Source organism: Leucopleurus acutus, assembly GCF_964270905.1.
Source record: "Leucopleurus acutus genome assembly, chromosome: 1".
NCBI classification, from domain to species: Eukaryota; Metazoa; Chordata; class Mammalia; order Artiodactyla; family Delphinidae; genus Leucopleurus; species Leucopleurus acutus.
Window position 1 is genome coordinate 172785384 of NC_139142.1, and position 17489 is coordinate 172802872.

General features: G+C 43.8%; 1 protein-coding gene across 8 annotated transcripts in view; it reads right to left on the reverse strand.

The window, feature by feature from the left end:
- Positions 1–1416: 1416 nt before the first annotated feature.
- TJP1 (tight junction protein 1) overlaps positions 1417–17489 on the reverse strand; it is a gene marked incomplete at its 5' end in the record, with an annotated part of 254955 nt that continues 238882 nt past the window's right edge. For 3 of the 8 annotated variants that reach the window (XM_082851457.1, XM_082851463.1, XM_082851460.1), the window contains 5 exons: positions 1417–2919; positions 5590–5673; positions 6810–7027; positions 8508–8991; positions 12020–12195. In XM_082851457.1, the coding sequence (XP_082707583.1) occupies positions 2825–2919; positions 5590–5673; positions 6810–7027; positions 8508–8991; positions 12020–12195 (1057 nt within the window). In that variant the 3' untranslated portion in view covers positions 1417–2824. Of the gene's footprint in view, positions 2920–5529; positions 5674–6809; positions 7028–8507; positions 8992–12019; positions 12196–17489 lie in introns of all 8 variants that reach the window. The other 5 variants (XM_082851456.1, XM_082851461.1, XM_082851458.1 and 2 more) reach the window with 2 other exon arrangements.

Here is a 17489-nt window from a genome sequence, read left to right on the forward strand (position 1 = left end):
GTCAGTGTTTTGCCTATGTTTTTTTATTTTCCTGTACGCGGGCCTCTCACTGTCGTGGCCTCTCGCGTTGCAGAGCACAGGCTCCGGACGCACAGGCTCAGCGGCCATGGCTCACGGGCCCAGCCGCTCCGCGGCATGTGGGATCTTCCCAGACCGGGGCACGAACCCGTGTCCCCTGTATCAGCAGGCGGACTCTCAACCACTGCGCCACCAGGGAAGCCCTGCCTATGTTTTCCTCTAAGAGTTTTATGGTGTCTGGCCTTACATTTAGGTCTTCAATCCATCTGGAGTTTATTTTTGTGTATGGTGTTAGGGAGTGTTCTGATTTCATTCTTTACACGTAGCTGCTCAGTTTTTCTAGCACCACTTATTGTAGAGGCTGTCTTTGCTTCATTGTATATCCTCGCCTTCTGTTATAGATTCAGTGACCACAGGTGTACGGGTTTATCTCTGGGCTTTCTATCCTGTTCCATTGATCTGTATTTGTTTTTGTAGGAGTACCATAGTGTCTTGATTACTGTAGCTTTGTAGTAGTAGTATAGTGTGAAGTCAGGGACCCTGATACCTCCAGCTCCATTCCCCCACCCCCGCCGGCCCCACCAAGATTGCTTTGGCTACTCAAGGTGTTTCCATACAAATTGTAAAATTCTTTGTTCTAATTCTGTGAAAAATGCCACTGGTAATTTGATGGGGAGTACACTGAATCTGTGGATTGCTTTGGGTAGTACAGTCATTTTCACAACATTGGTTCTTCCAGTCCAAGAACATGGTATATCTCTCCATCTGTTTGTGTCATCTTTGATTTATTTCATCCGTATCTTATACTTTGCTGCATACAAGTCTTTTGCCTCCTTAGGTATGTTTATTCCTAGATATTTTATTCTTTCTGTTGCAGTGGTAAATGGGAGTGTTCCCTTAATTTCTCTTTCTGATCTTTCATTGTTAGTGTATAGGAATGCAAGAGATTTCTGTTTGTTAATTTTGTATCTTGCGACTTTACTAAATTCATTGATTAGCTCTGGTAATTTTCTGGTGGCATCTGCACAAACTGCAGATTAAATCCCCATAATCGGCCCATGTTATGTTTTTCTAAAACTATAAGGGAGGAGACAAAACCATATACAAGTTGGCCCTAAGGAACACGAATAAACACATACATCCACATACACTTACAGGCACAGAGGGAAGACTCCGCCTTCCCCCCCTTCTCCTGCTCTGTCTTCTGCCAGGATGCACTGGCAACAGGGGCTCACTCCAAATCCCCCACCCCCACCAGGACCAACGCGGCAGCAGGCAACTGGGTGATGAGGATCAGTGTGCAGGATTTTAAACTAGGATTATGAAGTTAAACAATATTAGAAATAGTGGGCAAACAGACCAAACCAGCACTTTATTTTAAAAAGTTTTATTCTGCAGATTTAGAAATTTGAGATTTTTTAATAACTGCACAAGAAATTCAGTCACACCTACTGATTAACAGAATGTAGTGGTGTATTATCTAAACAGAAATTGTGCTGATGTGCCACAATAAATTGTCTATTAGTAAAAAAATACACTTTAGGGCACAGCATCATATCACAAATTACAATAGGGATACTTTGCAAGAATTTATTCAAACTAGAGAATTCTGAGTAACTATCTTTTGAATGCAGCATTTAAAAATGTAACAACTCTGTGCATTCTTTTTCTTAAAAAACTGACCTTGTGTGTGTCATAGAAATGCTGCTTTATTGCTGCAGAGGTCAAAGTTCAAGGCTCAAGAGGTACAGGAGAGAATACAAAGGTAGCCTTAAGAAACTTGGTTTTGTTTATGTATAAAAAAGGTAAAGTTTATAAAAGTTAATTTACAAACCAAGAACAAAGTGGTATGCACGCCTTATGTACAAGCATCCTTAAAACATCAAAAGTTTTTAAATGCATAGCCTAAAAAAAAAAAAAAAGAGAGAGAGAGAAAACAACCACTGCCCCTTGCCAAACAAACAAAACAAAAAAAACCCCACCCCAAATCACACCATTATTTTCTTCTGGGTGATTACACATTTCTGAAACCACCAAATCCACAATTCACTCAATCTTTTCATGATACAGTATCTAGATGTGCACAAAAGCCGTAAAAACTTAGTAATACACAGAACGATCTAAGAATTAAAAACACAAGGGTAAGGCATTCCTGCTGGTTAGTATGTCTGTGGTGATATGGTTAACTTATAGATCCAGAGTGGCCACAGAAGCAGTCTCACATGCTTTGGTGTCCTTCCCTAAGAAAATGGGTTTCCATAGACAGTAGGTAATTGTCTGCACTTGCCCCGCCCCGCCAAAAAAAAAAGCTATAAATTCCTCCTGCTGTACATTTCTGTTAAATCCACTACACTGGTTATACATTTGAGGTGCTTTTTAAAAACGTGTGATTACCTCATGCATAATAAAAATGTGTATGCCAGGCCAGGGCCATAATAAAGTCTGGAACAGTGTACTTTGGAAAGAACAAAACTCAAATGCACCCCATTTACTGGCTGGTATTTTAACGGAAATCAATATGTGAAGTTAAGCAGTGACCATATAAAAGTACAAAACTCATTACAAAGCATCACATCTTGGAGCCTGTAGCCAACACCGACCCCCAACATGCAGCAGGCAGCATGTTTCCCAAGCACGGTTCAGGGGATGTTCACTCAGCCTCTCCAGTTCAAACAAAGCGTGTGATACTAACACTGCAGTGTCAATTATAGGAAAAGTATATAATACTTGATGGAGTGGTTCCATTTAGATTTAGTAAGTTCAACCCAGTTTCACATTATTTAATCAAGTTCCTGTATTTTAAGAATTAAAAGTGGTCAATCAAGACAGAAACACAGTTTGCTCCAACAAGATAATTTGGATCTCCAGGAAGACACTTGTTTTGCCAGGTTTTAGGATCGCCTACGAGAGAAAAAAAAGTTCATGTCATTTCTGGTTGGTTAAACTGCTATCTGTAATGCTTTGCAATCATGGGACAAACACAAACATATATATTTAGATACAGTTTTCCTCTATTTCTTCAGCATACCGCACTTGTACCAAAACTCTTAGTGCTATACATATACTTCATTGGAGACCCACTGGAATCTAATGATCCAAAAGCTGTTGCAGATTTCTCGTTTATTTTTTATGTTTTCAAGTTCGAGCCTTTTAAAAAATGAATAAAAGTTAGGGTGATCATGTGCCTGGGACAGTTCCAGTTTGCCCCTGAGTATTATTATTAAGAGTACCCTTCTTGGGCTTCCCCGGTGGCGCAGTGGTTGAGAGAGTCCGCCTGCCGATGCAGGGGACGCGGGTTCGTGCCCCGGTCCGGGAAGATCCCACATGCTGCGGAGCGGCTGGGCCCGTGAGCCATGGCCGCTGAGCCTGTGCTCAGCAACGGGAGAGGCCACAACAGTGAGAGGCCCGCGTACCGCAAAAAAAAAAAGAAAAAAAAGAGTACCCTTCTTTCACTTTCAAAAGTTTAGACAATAATTATATGATTACCCCATTTGAGCTGAGTATGAGAACACATTTCTCACACTTGACAGACCAAATGAAACCCTCAACACTGCAGAATTCGGTTAAGGAGCCTCCTCCCCTTTACAAAAAAAAAAAAAAAAAAAATCATTGAGACTGGGCCAGAGATTCTTAGCCCTGATCCTGCTGTACAACAAAACCATTCATGATGCTTCCAAAGTCACTGAACTGAGTAAGACTGAAGCAGGGCCTGGGCTTTGGAGTTTTTAACCAGCTTTTAACCAGGTGATTTGAGATTTGCAGCTACAGCTAAGGAGCCCTGGCAGTGGACTCAACGTAAAGAAGGCTGGGACAGCCATACATCTCTTGTGTCCATGGTAAGTGACAGTCAAAGCTGCTGCCTGTAAAGCAACAGTTCTCCACCAGGAGCAGTTCTGCCCCTCAGGGGACAATGTCTGGAGGCAATTTTGCTTGTCACAACTGGCATCTAGCGGGTGGAGGCCAGGGAGGCTGCTAAACACCCCACAGGGCCAAGGCTGAGAAGCACTGCAGACTGTAAGCTGTCCGTTACCTAAGCGACATCTGAGTCATGGTGGGCTCAGCAGTTTAAAACAGAGGGGTTTAACTTCACAGGTACATGTGGGCTTGTGCAATACTGCAGATAAATTGTTTAGGCAATGAGATAGTTATGACAACTCTTGGGAAAAACTGTATCTTTAGGTTCAAAATTCTTTCCAATATACTAATAAATGCTTCTTGGAATTAAGGAATTAAGTCAGTAGCTATCAAAATCTACCTTGACTTTTTAAAACAGAAATTTATAGTAGCAAAGCATTCCGAAGCCACACAGAATTACATAAAATTACATTTCTCTTCTAGGTGTACATACTCAAATTTAACACAGGAAAAAGTAAGTTGTTTCAATCTAACAAAATAACATGTTCTGTGGCACAAAACAAATTATACGAAGCATACTGATTTTTTTCGTATCTGGAAAAAAATCGCTTATAAAACAAGTAACAACAGATAGTTACTTTAAGGACCCTCAACCTATTTTGGGTTAGAGGACGATCACAGCCCACACTAAAACCTGACTCTTGGAATATATGTTTTAAATGCAGTCTTATTAATTTTAATTCATTAGTTCAAACTAGGCTAATAAAGTGTTTCTCAGTGGAGTTCCTGAAGAACTTTTCCCAGAAAATGGGGTAGTTGTGAATGAATATATGTAATATTTTATGTTGGGTAATATTAAAATATGTTCTTTACACCATAAAACTCTATTTCATACTGTACCAAACTAAAACTGTATAATGCTCATCTGATTTATCAAAAATTCAGAAGAACTTTAAATTCTTTTTTTCTACATCAGGTTCAATTAAAGTGTTCTATGCCATAAATATAGAAAGTTCTGACTTTGGTCTAACTGACTTAGTCACCCAAGGAAGTGAGAAATGTGAAAATGCAATGGAAGCTTTGAAATTATGATCTTGACAGCAATAAGCCATTTTAAAAGTGTATTACAGAAGTTATTTTGAGTTTTACATGGAAAAGCCATGGCCAAGTATGATCACAGTGTAAGGTCTTTTATCTTTCAAGTTTCTCTAGTGTGTGTGTGTGTATACACACACACACACACCTACAAAGTATATATATACTTTGTAGACTGAGAAATAGTAACCAAAAATAGAAATTATTACATAAAGGAATCAAATCATTTTAGTATAAAGATGAAAATGCATATATATGTAGGACAATATCAATTCTTCCACCTCATCTTAAAAATTTTGACAGAATAATTTTGTTGAACACCAAGAAACAGTCAACCTTTGGCCAAATCATCAATGTTTACAAGGCAGAAGCTTCTCTACCTTCCAGTTTTCATTTACAATATATGTACCACAAATAAACTCCAAAACACTGGTGATGCCTACAAGGCCACAGGAACAGAGGGAGGATCTGTGCACAGACAGCACGGGTAGCTCCGTCAGCCCACGGGTCAATCAACGACAGTACCCAAAGCCCCCAAAGGACAGAGTGAAGACAGCATACCCGACGAGGAGTCGGATGATTTTAGAGCAAAAGACCAACCGTCAGGAGTCATGGACGCACAGTGTGGTAAGCGCAGCTCCACGGGCTTCAGGAACTTGAGGCCATGGGGCCCGCACATCACTAAGGGGCTCAGCAGGGTCTCACCTGGGGCAGGGGGAGAGAGGTTAGACGGCTGGCTTCCTTCTAGACCCACACCCTCCTCACCCTCCTTCTAACCATATGCTTTAAAGCCAAAGAGGGTTAGTTCTCTGTAGTAGCACTGACCAAGAAAAATGTAACAGGAGCCACAGATGTAACTTAATATTTTCCAGTAGCCACATTAAAAAGGAACAGTTGAAGTCAATTTTAATATTTTATATAACCCAATATATCCAAAACATTATTTCAACATGTGAGCAATACACTGAATCTTTGAAACTGGTGTGTATTTTACACTTCTAGCCCGTTTCAATTAAAACAGCCACAATTCAAGTGCTAAACAGCCACAGCGTTGCTGGTGGCTACTTCATTCAATCACAGCAGTCTTATGGTATAAGACATACTCAGACATTTTACAAATGTTACTTATATCTTGTGTTTTTAATGTTGTATTTGCTACAGCCTTGGTTTAAGAGATTCATGCAGGAGGGCCAACATGTTAGTATTCTGGCAAAATGTACGAAAATGAGCTAAAATAATGTATTTAAGGAAGCAAAGCACCGCTAAAATATTCTAAAAGACGTTGCAACATGGTTCATTATCATTTCATCCTGACAGATCTGGAAGACTGTGAAAAATAAGAGCATTCCTAGATTCCTGAAGCAGCTCAGAAACACACACCGCGACAGCCGATGGGGATGCTTCCTCCTCTGCGGCGTGTTTACTTGTGCTAGGTCTGCGCAGTGAGGAAGATCTGACCCGAGAGCCTTGCATTCCACCAGCAGGTGGCAGCACAGAGCAAGGCCTTTGGAGTGGGTGTTACCTAATCCATCTCTAGAGCTGCAAGGCAGGAAGGAACGACTCAAAGACAAAAATCTGGTGAGGTCGGCTAAGACTGGCTGGCAGGTACAGGAGTGCCCAATGACCCATCCCCTATTGTCACCGTCACAGTGAAGGTAGCACAGGTTCCCCTCTCCACAGTGCTCATTCGAGAGGCCCTCCCTAGTAGAAGGAACTTGAGGGCAGACAGGGTGGGGGGAGAACAGAGATCTAGGGTATCCCGTCTACTGAGCACAATAAGCTTTGAAAAGCATACAGGGCAACTCGAGTTATTGAAACTAAGCAGGAAATCACACACTCACCTTTCTCCTTATCCAAAGGCGGGAGGATGCTGTTGTCTCGGCAGACCTTGAAATAGATTTCCTGCTCAACTCCCTCGGGAATGGCTCCTTGTGGGATAATAATACTAACGCCGGTCTCTATGGAGCTCAGCACCCCGCCGTTGCTGTTAAATACGCCGCGGGCGGTGGCCACCACAGTGTGACCATCCTCATCTTCATCCTCTTCTACAGCTGAGGGACTGAGAGTTCAGAAATGGCCAGTGAGTACATTCCTAGTGACATACAGGAGCTTTCACTGCTAGTCTAGTCGGTGGTTTCATTCTCTTTTTCTCTCTCCATATAATCAAGCAGTTACTTACTTTAATAAGTTTTCAGTGACTGACAGACTTTACTCACAGGGATAACTAAGCATATTCTTCCTCGAGAAGTCAATGTCATTTTTAAAGGTAATAGTCACGTTTCCTTCATTACTGATTTTTGCGATCAGAACATGCAAGGCCTGATACAGTGCTCACCCAATATTTTACAGCCATGAAACTGGTGTTTTAAAACTGATGGCACATCATGGTTTAATTGGTAGCATGTTTTTTCCTTCTTAGTGATACGTAAGACAGTGGTGCATCTCACAACTGATGGCATCTTAGACCTGATAAAATACACTAATTAGGCTCGCTCTCTCCTGAGGATTTCTGGTGTGCATACTATGGCCTTCCCTCCCCACTCCCTAAGCACAGACGCCCAATTCCATGAGGTAATAAAGACTCTGGTATGGGCAATCGCTCATGGAGAGGAGATGGTCCATAAGACGCCTGAGGCAGAGGGGATGTGGTACCAAATCTCCTTCAAAAGTGCAGGCTCTCAGGACTTCCTTTTTTTTTCCCCTCAGGACTTGTTGAAGCAAAATTTTCAGCCGGGACTAAATGTGAGCAGAAAGATGGGCCAACAAAATGAAAGTGAGTGCAAGGAGCTGTGGCTTCACTCCTCCGGGGCCAGAGCGGTGGGCATGGGCTCCCCGGGGCAATGGTACCGTGGGGCCCCTGTGAGGGGGCCGCTCCTCCACATCCCCTGGCTGGCCTGTCCCTTCTGCTCGGGAGGCAGCCTGCCGGTGGCCCGCGAGTACTTTCTGCGTCAGTGGCTTAGGGAGGTTTCTGCATGGCCAGCACAGGTCTTGTCGGTCACTGTGCAGATGAGGGGAGGGGTGTAGGGAGTGTGGCTCCAGGCAGGCTGGGTTCATCTCATTTGCTCAGCCATCTGACCAAAACTATTAAGAAAGCTCTTTTTTAAACAACCATTTTGAGGTTATTACATCTTTACTTCTTTTCAAACTCACTGCTGAATAAACAGTGGATGAGGAATACAGATACTCTATTATTTTTGAGATATTCTCCAAACGTGCTGCCCCAGCTGGAGGTCAGAGGTCATGGGAAGCCAGGGCTTGTTAGGAGTCTGGCTCTGAGGTCAGAAGTCAGACCAGTGGCTGGGTCTAGGCTCCCTGAGCATGGCTGTGTGACCCTGAGTGAAATACAGTGCCTCTCAGCCTGGGTTCTTACACAATGGAGATAATGAGCACCAGCTTTAGTGCCTCTTGCAGAACCTTTAGTCATTCCAACATTTTGGACAACACCATTCAGCTTAAAGTTTGAGTTGAAATCATCAGTCAGGTTCCCAAAACTACACCCAACTCATGCGAGAGACATCACCAGGCCAAGAAAATCTTACCTCACGGGCACAGCTTTAGGCCCTGTGCTGATGCTGTTTACTTGATATTTAGGCTTATTATCTGCGTGGACAGAGAACGTCTCAACTCCACTGTCAAACTCCGGAGGCTGCGTGGAACTGTGTGCTTTCACCAGAGTTTTCGGAGAAGTGGGGGCTTTGGAAGACAAGTCAGGTTTATGTGCAGTTTCGCTCGTCAGGAGATTGTGACTGAATTTAGGACTTTCAAACTTGCGTTCAAATGGCCGCGCAGAACTTGTATATGGTTTTGGTGTGAATCGATTGTATGCTGGAGTGATCGTTTTCTGAGTCTGTTCGGCCCCGTTAGCTGCTGGGGCTTTATCTGGGAAACTTTTCTGGGGATAGAAAGCAGACTGGGCAGCGTCTTCTCGGTTGGCTGGTCTGTAAGCTGCTGGCTTATTCTGAGATGGAGGTGGGTCTGGTTTGGACACTAAAGAGCTCTGAAAATCCAATGACATGGAATTACCTGTAAAACACACACATATAAGTATTTCAAAAACTTCCTGAAAACAGCTACTGAATTACTATGTTGTACATCAAAACTAATATTATAAGTCAACTATACTTCAATAAGAAAAACAATAAAGTACATTCGGTGGCTTGAACAAAAAAAGCATTACAAACCCATCTCTAACTGACTGTAATGGTTTATGAGATGGAAAAGATGTTATAATGGGTCAAGAATAAAATCTAGCCAGATGAGTAATTCATTCATGAAAGTATCAACAAGTGATTCTGTGGGAGACCGTGGTGACCATGTTAAACTAAGTTTTTAGGAATAAACCTTGAAACAACTTTTCATCCATACAGAAAACAAAAACCAAAACGCCCTTCCTGACACAAGTTCTAACAGTCATCTGATGTCCCTCTCATCTTAACCTGTCCTGGTGTCAGAGTCAATGACTGGGTCTGGGTCAGCAGTCTGAGGACACTCTTGACCCCTAGTGGCTGTGTGTGATGCTGAGGGGCCAGGAGGTAGCAGGGACACCTGGGACAGTGTTCATGTACCTGCTGCCTGGAGTCAGGGTCATGTGGCTGGGAGTCCTGGCCTCCAGAGACTGGTATCAGAGTGACCCTGCTCCAGTGTCCACAATAAATTAGAAACAGAATGACAAAACTGGCCATGTTAAAAAAAAAAAAATCAGTACTACAAAACTCACCATAATTAAAGTTAAAAAAGAAAAGTCACAGATTGGCAGAAGCGATGTACAACACATATAACTGATTTAAAAAAAAATTAGTATCCAAAACCTATGAATACCTATACATCCATAAGAAAGAATCAACCAATAGGAAAATAGGCAAAGACCTGAACAAGCAAAAACGCAAGTGAAGACTAGACTAACCAGTAATCATACAATAAGATACTCAACATCACTATTAATTAGGAAAATGCAAAACAAAAACAAAAAACATCATTTCACATCCATTAAATTGGCAAAACTTACAAGTTTGGTAATGCCAAGCATTGGCAAAGATGTGGAATAACAGAAATTTCCATGTACAGATCTTCCTCGACTTCCCAGGGGAGGTTCAAAGTCAAAAATGTGCTTAATACACGGGATCTACCAGAATCGTAGCTCAGCCCAGTCTCCCTGAACGTGCTCAGAATACTCTCACTAGCCTACAGTTGGGCAAGATCATCTAACACAAAATATTATAATAAAGTTTTAAATATCTCATGTGATCTATTGAATACTGTCCTGTAAGTAAAAAACAAGACTGGCTCTCTGGGTCCAGGACAGTTCAAAGTGTGTCAGTTATTCACCCCCGTGATGCAGCGTCTGACTGGGGGCTCTTCTCACAGCCGCTGCCCAGCTTCACGAGAGATTGTATTGCTTATTGCTAACCTGAGAAAAGATCGAAATTCGAAGTAGTTTCTAGTGAATGTGCATCGCTTCTGCACCATGTAAAGTCAAACCGTCATAAGTCAGGGACCCTCTGTACCGCTGGTGGCAGTGCAAAATAGCACCAACTGAATTCTATGAAATAATTAAGGAAAAAATCATATCAGTGCTATACAAACTCTTCCAGAAATGAGAGAAAGAGGGAACACGTCCCAGCTCTCTTTCATGACTCTAGCACAACTTTGATACCAAAACCAGACAAGGACATTATAAGGAAATTATAAACCAAAGCTCCTTGTGAACATAGTAAGATAACTTATTACAGAAACAGAATGAAGGAGACAAATCTTAGGATCGTCTTCGTGCGTTTGGCCCTCTGTATCTGCGGATGCAGAGCCCATGGACACAGAGGGTCGACTGTACTACACCAGTTACACAGGGGACATGTGTATCCGCAGATTTCAGTGTGCATGGTGGGATGGGGGTGAAGTGGTGGTGGTGGTGGGGTCCTGGGATCAGTCCCCTGCGGATACTGAGGGACAATGTACATACAAGAAAAAAACAGTTGACAAAATGCTTTCAGCAAACTAGAAGAGAACATTCTAAACATAATAAAAGGCACCTACAAAAACCCCTACAGCTAACATTGTAACGGTGAAACATTCAATCGTTTCTCCCCACAATGGGGAACTAGCAAAAGATGTCTGCCACCATCATTTCAACTCAACATTTTACTATGATGTCTCAGCCAGTGCAAAAATGGCATAAGGTTTGGAGAGTAAAAATTTAAACTTTATCGGCAGACATGATAGTGTGTAAAGAAAATCCTAACATAAAGTAATATCAAATTATACCCCTGGGATTGGACTCCTACATAAATACAGAGGAGCACTGTCTCTAGGAGCAAAACATCACCAGGAGATGGGTGAACTGCGGTGTATCCTTTGAAAGCACCAAATGAGAAGAGAGATGTTGGGAGGGTGGAGGCAACAGTCCCTTCCAGGACGTCTAATGGCTGTGGAGCTGGGAAGGTGGCATGAGGCAGTGGCACTTACTGGAAGGCAAAGGGAAGGATTATGGGGAAGGGGAGAGGAAGATGAAGGAAGCAGGACATCGGGGAGAGGAGCTGGGCCAGTGGCCCGGGAAGAGAGGCAGTTACTGCTCAGAGATGTGAAGGAGAAGACGTGGGTGCACACACAGGGACGCCACCCTGAGGTGAGCGCTCTGGAGCTGATGGGATCTATCTTGATGAGCCTCCGCCACAGAACACAAATGCAAAGACGAGGTGCTCAGGGACACGTATTATGTGAAACTCTACGGCCGCCCTATATCCACATGCGAAGACGGACATCACCATAATTTTTACGAACCACCATTCAAACATTTAGTTTTGGGCATACTGGTAAACAAAAACTACTTTCAGAAATTAAGCTATGTTAAGGAGGCAGGTTAAAATCTAAATCTAAAATCTAAAATCTAGCTAAAAGGCTTGTCCGATATAACTGTCATTATCATAAAAAAGAAGAGGTACTTTTAACAAAGCCCCTTATTTTTCGCTGTTCTCAGCCCAGAGGTTTCTAGCACGTACTTTTCATCTTGTAAGTGTGAGTCTATTACAGTGGTCCTGCCAACTCCTGAGCCGCCTACCTTCGCCGAGTGTCCCCTTGGTGTGTGAGTGGAGGCTGAGGGTGGTGCTGGGGCCGGGCTGGGCGGCCTGGCTGTACTGGGTGGGCGGCGGCGGAGGGGGTGGTGTGGCCTGCAGTGGGTCATAGCGCTTCTCCCCAAACGGCCTGTCCACAGCTTCAGCCTCGGCAGACTTCCCCCTGTGGAAAAATGAGGAAATGCCAACACCTACAGACGGATCCACATTTACAAAACAAGTTCCCCTTCTTCTAAGTATCCCTGAGGTTTTTTTTTGAGAATTTCACAGTTTACCCTTATGAGTGTGGGTACTCTACCAAAACACACAAACAAGTCCAACCAGTCACCAGCACAAGAGGTGTAAAGGCAGCACAGGTATTTTAAGAATATTAGTAAAGCATCCAAAAGATGGCAACCAAAAGGCAGATGAAATTCGGGGTATACTTGTACTATTCAACACTGTGGTCTACAAAAAATAGTAATGGCTGGTAGGTTTAATGAAGTCGTCCAAATATTCTGAAAAATATTTATTGGCCCAAATCCTCATTAGATTCCCTTCTGGTGTAGTGCCTAAGAAGGCATGAAGCACCAGCTTCTGGTGCAGGCTAGGCACCACAGAAGGTGACGTCACGGGCCAGGGGCTGGCAAGCCCTTAGTCAAGGGCTGACAAGAAATGCTATCAGCTTCTTGGCCATACGGCCTCTGTCACAGCTATTCAAACTCTGCCCCAAAGCAGCCAAAAACAGCTTGTAAATCAAAGGGTACTGCTGTGTTCCAGTAACACTGGACATTTTTTTACTTCAAAATTTATCCTGGATTTACCAGATCCATTTTTTGTTTAGCAATTGCTAGAGTAGCAAATACTGCTTGATTTTTAAGGCTCATTTAAATCAAATTGTGAATGTATGCTTATTTTTTCAGATTGCCAATTGTTAATATAGAACACGTAAAATTCACAAAAAAGAAATCTTTAAAACAGGACCCATAATTGCAACGCTGCCCTCTGAGCTCTGCAGAGCCAAAGCTGTACACCGGCTTTACGTGCACACGCAGTCACACAGACGCTTGGAATGTACGTTCACAGAAGACTACTGTCGCAGAGTCTAGTCATGATCAGCTTTAAAGCCGCGCCATTATCTCATTTTGGGTGTCTGGACTAAGCACTGAAGACGACGTTAACACCTGCAAGTGCACGTAATGCCAGTGCCACAGCGAGGGACCCTCACGTCACAGCCTCACACCAGTGCCCCGTCTTACCACATGAAGCTCCTTTCCAAGTAGTCAGAGCTAGTATAAGAGCCAAGAAATCTGGGTGATGGCAAAGCAAGCGCAACAGAAAAATTAAAGAAAACGATCAATCTAAGTTTGCAGCAAACAGAACTCAAATGTCATTTTAAAGCATCAACCAAAAAACACACATCCACCATTTCAGCACACTTCAGTCTATAAAAGAAACCACCACTGGCTCTCATTTAGCTTGGGACACCAGCAGCTGGTGGAGACGTGGAACGCAGCTAGGCCCCGCCCGCCCACCCTCCACACACATGGGGCTGTGGTGGGCAGCGGTGTGGCTAAGCTTCACTCCTTGGCCCGCTGCCCACTCCTGGTGCTGAACAAAGAAATGAAATAAAGCAGCGGGTTCTGAAGAAGTGGGGGTGAGTGCTCTGTTGAAAGAAAGGGGGCTAGGCACAGAAGTCCAGAGTGAAAACACAGAAGTGATGCAGCACCACAGCTAGCACGGTACGGATACATGATCAACACGTGCTCCCTGAGCCTGACGCTGAGCCCCGAGGTGGGCAGAGCTGCCACGCTGACTCCCTTGGTCTCTACCTCTCTCATCTAATAATGCCACATGCACACAAAACCACCTAACGCCAATCTTATGCTTAATTCTTGTAAGCTGAAAACCACCAACATTTATCTTGAGACCTGGAAGTCTCACGGTAGGCTGCGTCTTCAGAGGTAGATATTCCAGTGACAGAAATCACATTAGATGCCCTGAAGGAGACAACTCAATCTCTGAGCTGCAGCACGTGCACAGACCCAGATGGAGCCTGCTCTTCTAGCCCTGGCCTGGAATCCTGGCAACCCCTAACTTGCTTTGGAGGTGATGTCGGGGCTGCTGTCTCCTCACCTCTCCAGCATCAATGTGGCTCAACGGACTGTAAGACTGGGTGACAGCTGCCTGCTTCTGGGGCACTTATCCTGTGCTATCAAAGACTTCTCCCTGCTCTAATTCCCTCCATTTTTAAGGTGTGCTTTTAAGTGGAACAAAAGCACGCATTATCTGGAAGACGGTAACTTTGTTATTTCTATGTTTTACTTTAGAGAATAAGGCCTGTAGGCAATCTATTGGTGACAAACAGTAAATAGTTTTGAAATGTAAGACAAAGAGGGCCCCATATTTTAAACTATTTTCCAATTATTAAAGTTGTATTAATTGGGCAAAAGAGTAAAACAGCATTAGAAAGGGAAGGCATAGAAACAACTTCCTGCTGAGTCATCTTCTAGGACACTCGAGTCTCCTTTCCAATTCTCTAACCATTAAAAACCTATATGGGAGGGCTTCCCTGGTGGTGCAGTGGTTAAGAATCCACCTGCCAATGCAGGGGACATGGGTTCGAGCCCTGGCCCGGGAAGATCCCACATGCCGTGGAGCAACTAAGCCTGTGAGCCACAATGACTGAGCCTGTGCTCTAAAGCCTGCGAGCCAGAACCACTGAAGCCCATGCACCTGGAGCCCATGCTCTGCAACAAGACGGCAATGAGAAGCCCACGCACTGTAACAAAGAGTAGCCCCCACTCGCCGCAAATAGAGAAAGCCCGCATGCAGCAAGGAAGACCCAACGCAGCCAAAAATTATTTTTTTTTAAAAACCTTATTATATGGGAAAATGCAGCATTACTTTCATATACAAAGGAAGGAAAGGCATCCTAGTATCCATCTCAAGTTAGACTTTCTCACCCCATAACACTACCAACAGTAAACAGTAATACCAAACCGAGTCCGCAGTGAATCTACAGAGACAGACATGATCTCTTTCTCATGGGACCTCTGCCCAGCAAACACTGGTTCCTCCCAGGGCTGTGGACGTGAGGAGGAGTGCGCCGGGGCCTGTGCTGAGCCTTGGTCACTCCACATGGAATGACTGAGCCCCTCCACCGCCAAGTGCTCGGCAGTGTTCTAGACCATGTCTGAAAGCTATACGTCATAGATATATTATTGAGTCTTCTCTCCAGAGAACAAGATTCACACAAAACCAAAAAATACCTTGTCATCTGATTCCCTAGCAAAACTTTTAATTTACTTTTTAGACCTAAATGTATCCTGTTAAGGCTGTATTCTATTTACCAAGTATGTAAAAGGATAAATAAAATCTCTCTTTAAACTGGACTCCCTTCTGAGAGGAATGAATATGTTTAAACAGCTTCAGTAAAAGTGGTGACGCCCTTCCATCTCATGGAAGGTGAGCTTCTCAGGCTCCACGCCCAGCTCATCCTGGTCTGGACTCTCTCCAGATGCACTGGGCACCTCTCTAGGCTTGTGTTAGGGGAGGCTCACAACACTCGTGCAAGACTGTCTGCTTCAAACAGAGCCCGAACTGCACCACTCACAGTTCGCAGCTGTGTTTCTCATAAACTGCTTTCTTCCATAGACAAAGATTTAAATGGATAACAGTGGAAAAGGTTTTAAATCTTCACTTTAAATGATGTCTTAGAAGGCAAGTGGTAATTGAAAGTAGGTTTTTAGGGACTTCCCTGGTGGTGCAGTGGTTAAGAATCCGCCTGCAAATGCAGGGGACATGGGTCCGAGCCCTGGTCCGGGAAAAGCCCACATGCCACGGAGCAACTAAGCCCGTGCACCACAACTACTGAGTCTGTGCTCTAGACCCTGCAATCCACAACTACTGAGCCTGCGCACCTAGAGCCTGTGCTCCGCAACAAGAGAAGCCACCGCAATGAGAAGCCGACGCACTGCAATAAAGAGTAGCCCCCGCTCGCCGCAACTAGAGAGAGCTCGCGCGCAGCAACGATGACCCAATACAGCCATAAATAAATAAATTTATTTTTTAAGTAGGCTTTTAATATTAGAGGTTTTAAAGTATATTCTAAAAGAATTTTCACGATCAGCAAGTGACAAATGATATGTTCAGACAGTCCAAAGCATCTAATTCGGTAAAAATCTTCATGATTTTAAACTTAGGCACAAAAGTGATTTGTGGTTGCTTTTTAATGTCTCATCTTGGCTACGCAGAACTACAGTCCCAGTTATTCACTCAAACACTAAAACGGGTATCCCCAGGGAGATTATCTAGATGGGCCCTTCTCAAGAGGACTTAACAGCTTCCCTGAGCTCCCAGACCACTAGGCATTTCCCTTCCTGCCCTGCAGACTTAGGACTTGCTCAGCCTGGCCCCACAACTGTGTAAACGAATCCCTGGTAATAAATCCACATCTACTTCCATTCCTGTGGGCCTGTTCTGCTCAAGTATGAACCCACCTGTGCCTGTGTGTGTTTATACTCCACTCTCAGAACCAAATTCACCATTAGTCAGGGTTCAACCAGTGGCAGAACCAGAACGGGATACAAACTCACACGGGCACATGTGGGTTTGTTTGTACCCCAACAAAACACACAAGGAAAGAAAAACAAAAAACCCAGTAGACAAGCAAACAGAAGGGAGCAGCACAGACAGGAAAAAGACAGCAGGAACCTGGGGCTCACTCCTAGCTCTGCCCCTGTCACGGCCCCTCGCTGGAGCTTGGGTTCCTCATGTTTACAGCTAGACCAGAAATGTCTAAAGTCTCCTCAAGCTCAAACAATAATAAACGACAAGTTTTCTCTTGACTTGGAAAAAAAATTTTTTAAACTCTTTAGTATCGTCCCTCAATGTCACTCCCCAACACAACCCTACTTTTTTTTTTTTTTTTTTTCAGTACGCGGGCCTCTCACTGTTGTGGCCTCTCCCATTGCGGAGCACAGGCTCCGGACACGCAGGCTCAGCGGCCATGGCTCAAGGGCCATGGCCTCAAGGGCCCGCGGCATGTGGGATCCTCCCGGACCAGGGCACGAACCCGTGTCCCCTGCATCGGCAGGTGGACTCTCAACTGCTGCGCCACCACGGAAGCCCTAACCCTACTTTCATTTTTAAAAAACAAACAGAAAAGAAGGACGAGAATGTGTGCTGCACAGCAGGGAGAGACTCTTAAAAATCAGGGTCTTAACCGTTTACCCTCTCTTACCTCAAAACGCTTTGATTTCAAAATCCTTTGATTTTAACATATATTTTAATGCAAAAAATTTACATATCTGACGCTAGAGTTTAAGAACAAAAAACACACATCCCAGAGTTAGATAGAACACACACTGCTGAAATGCTAAGAGCCTACAGAAGTAATGTATTACATAGCTAACTATTTTCCTTCAAAATATACTGAACTTAGGACTTCCCTGGCAGTCCAGTGGTTAGGACTCT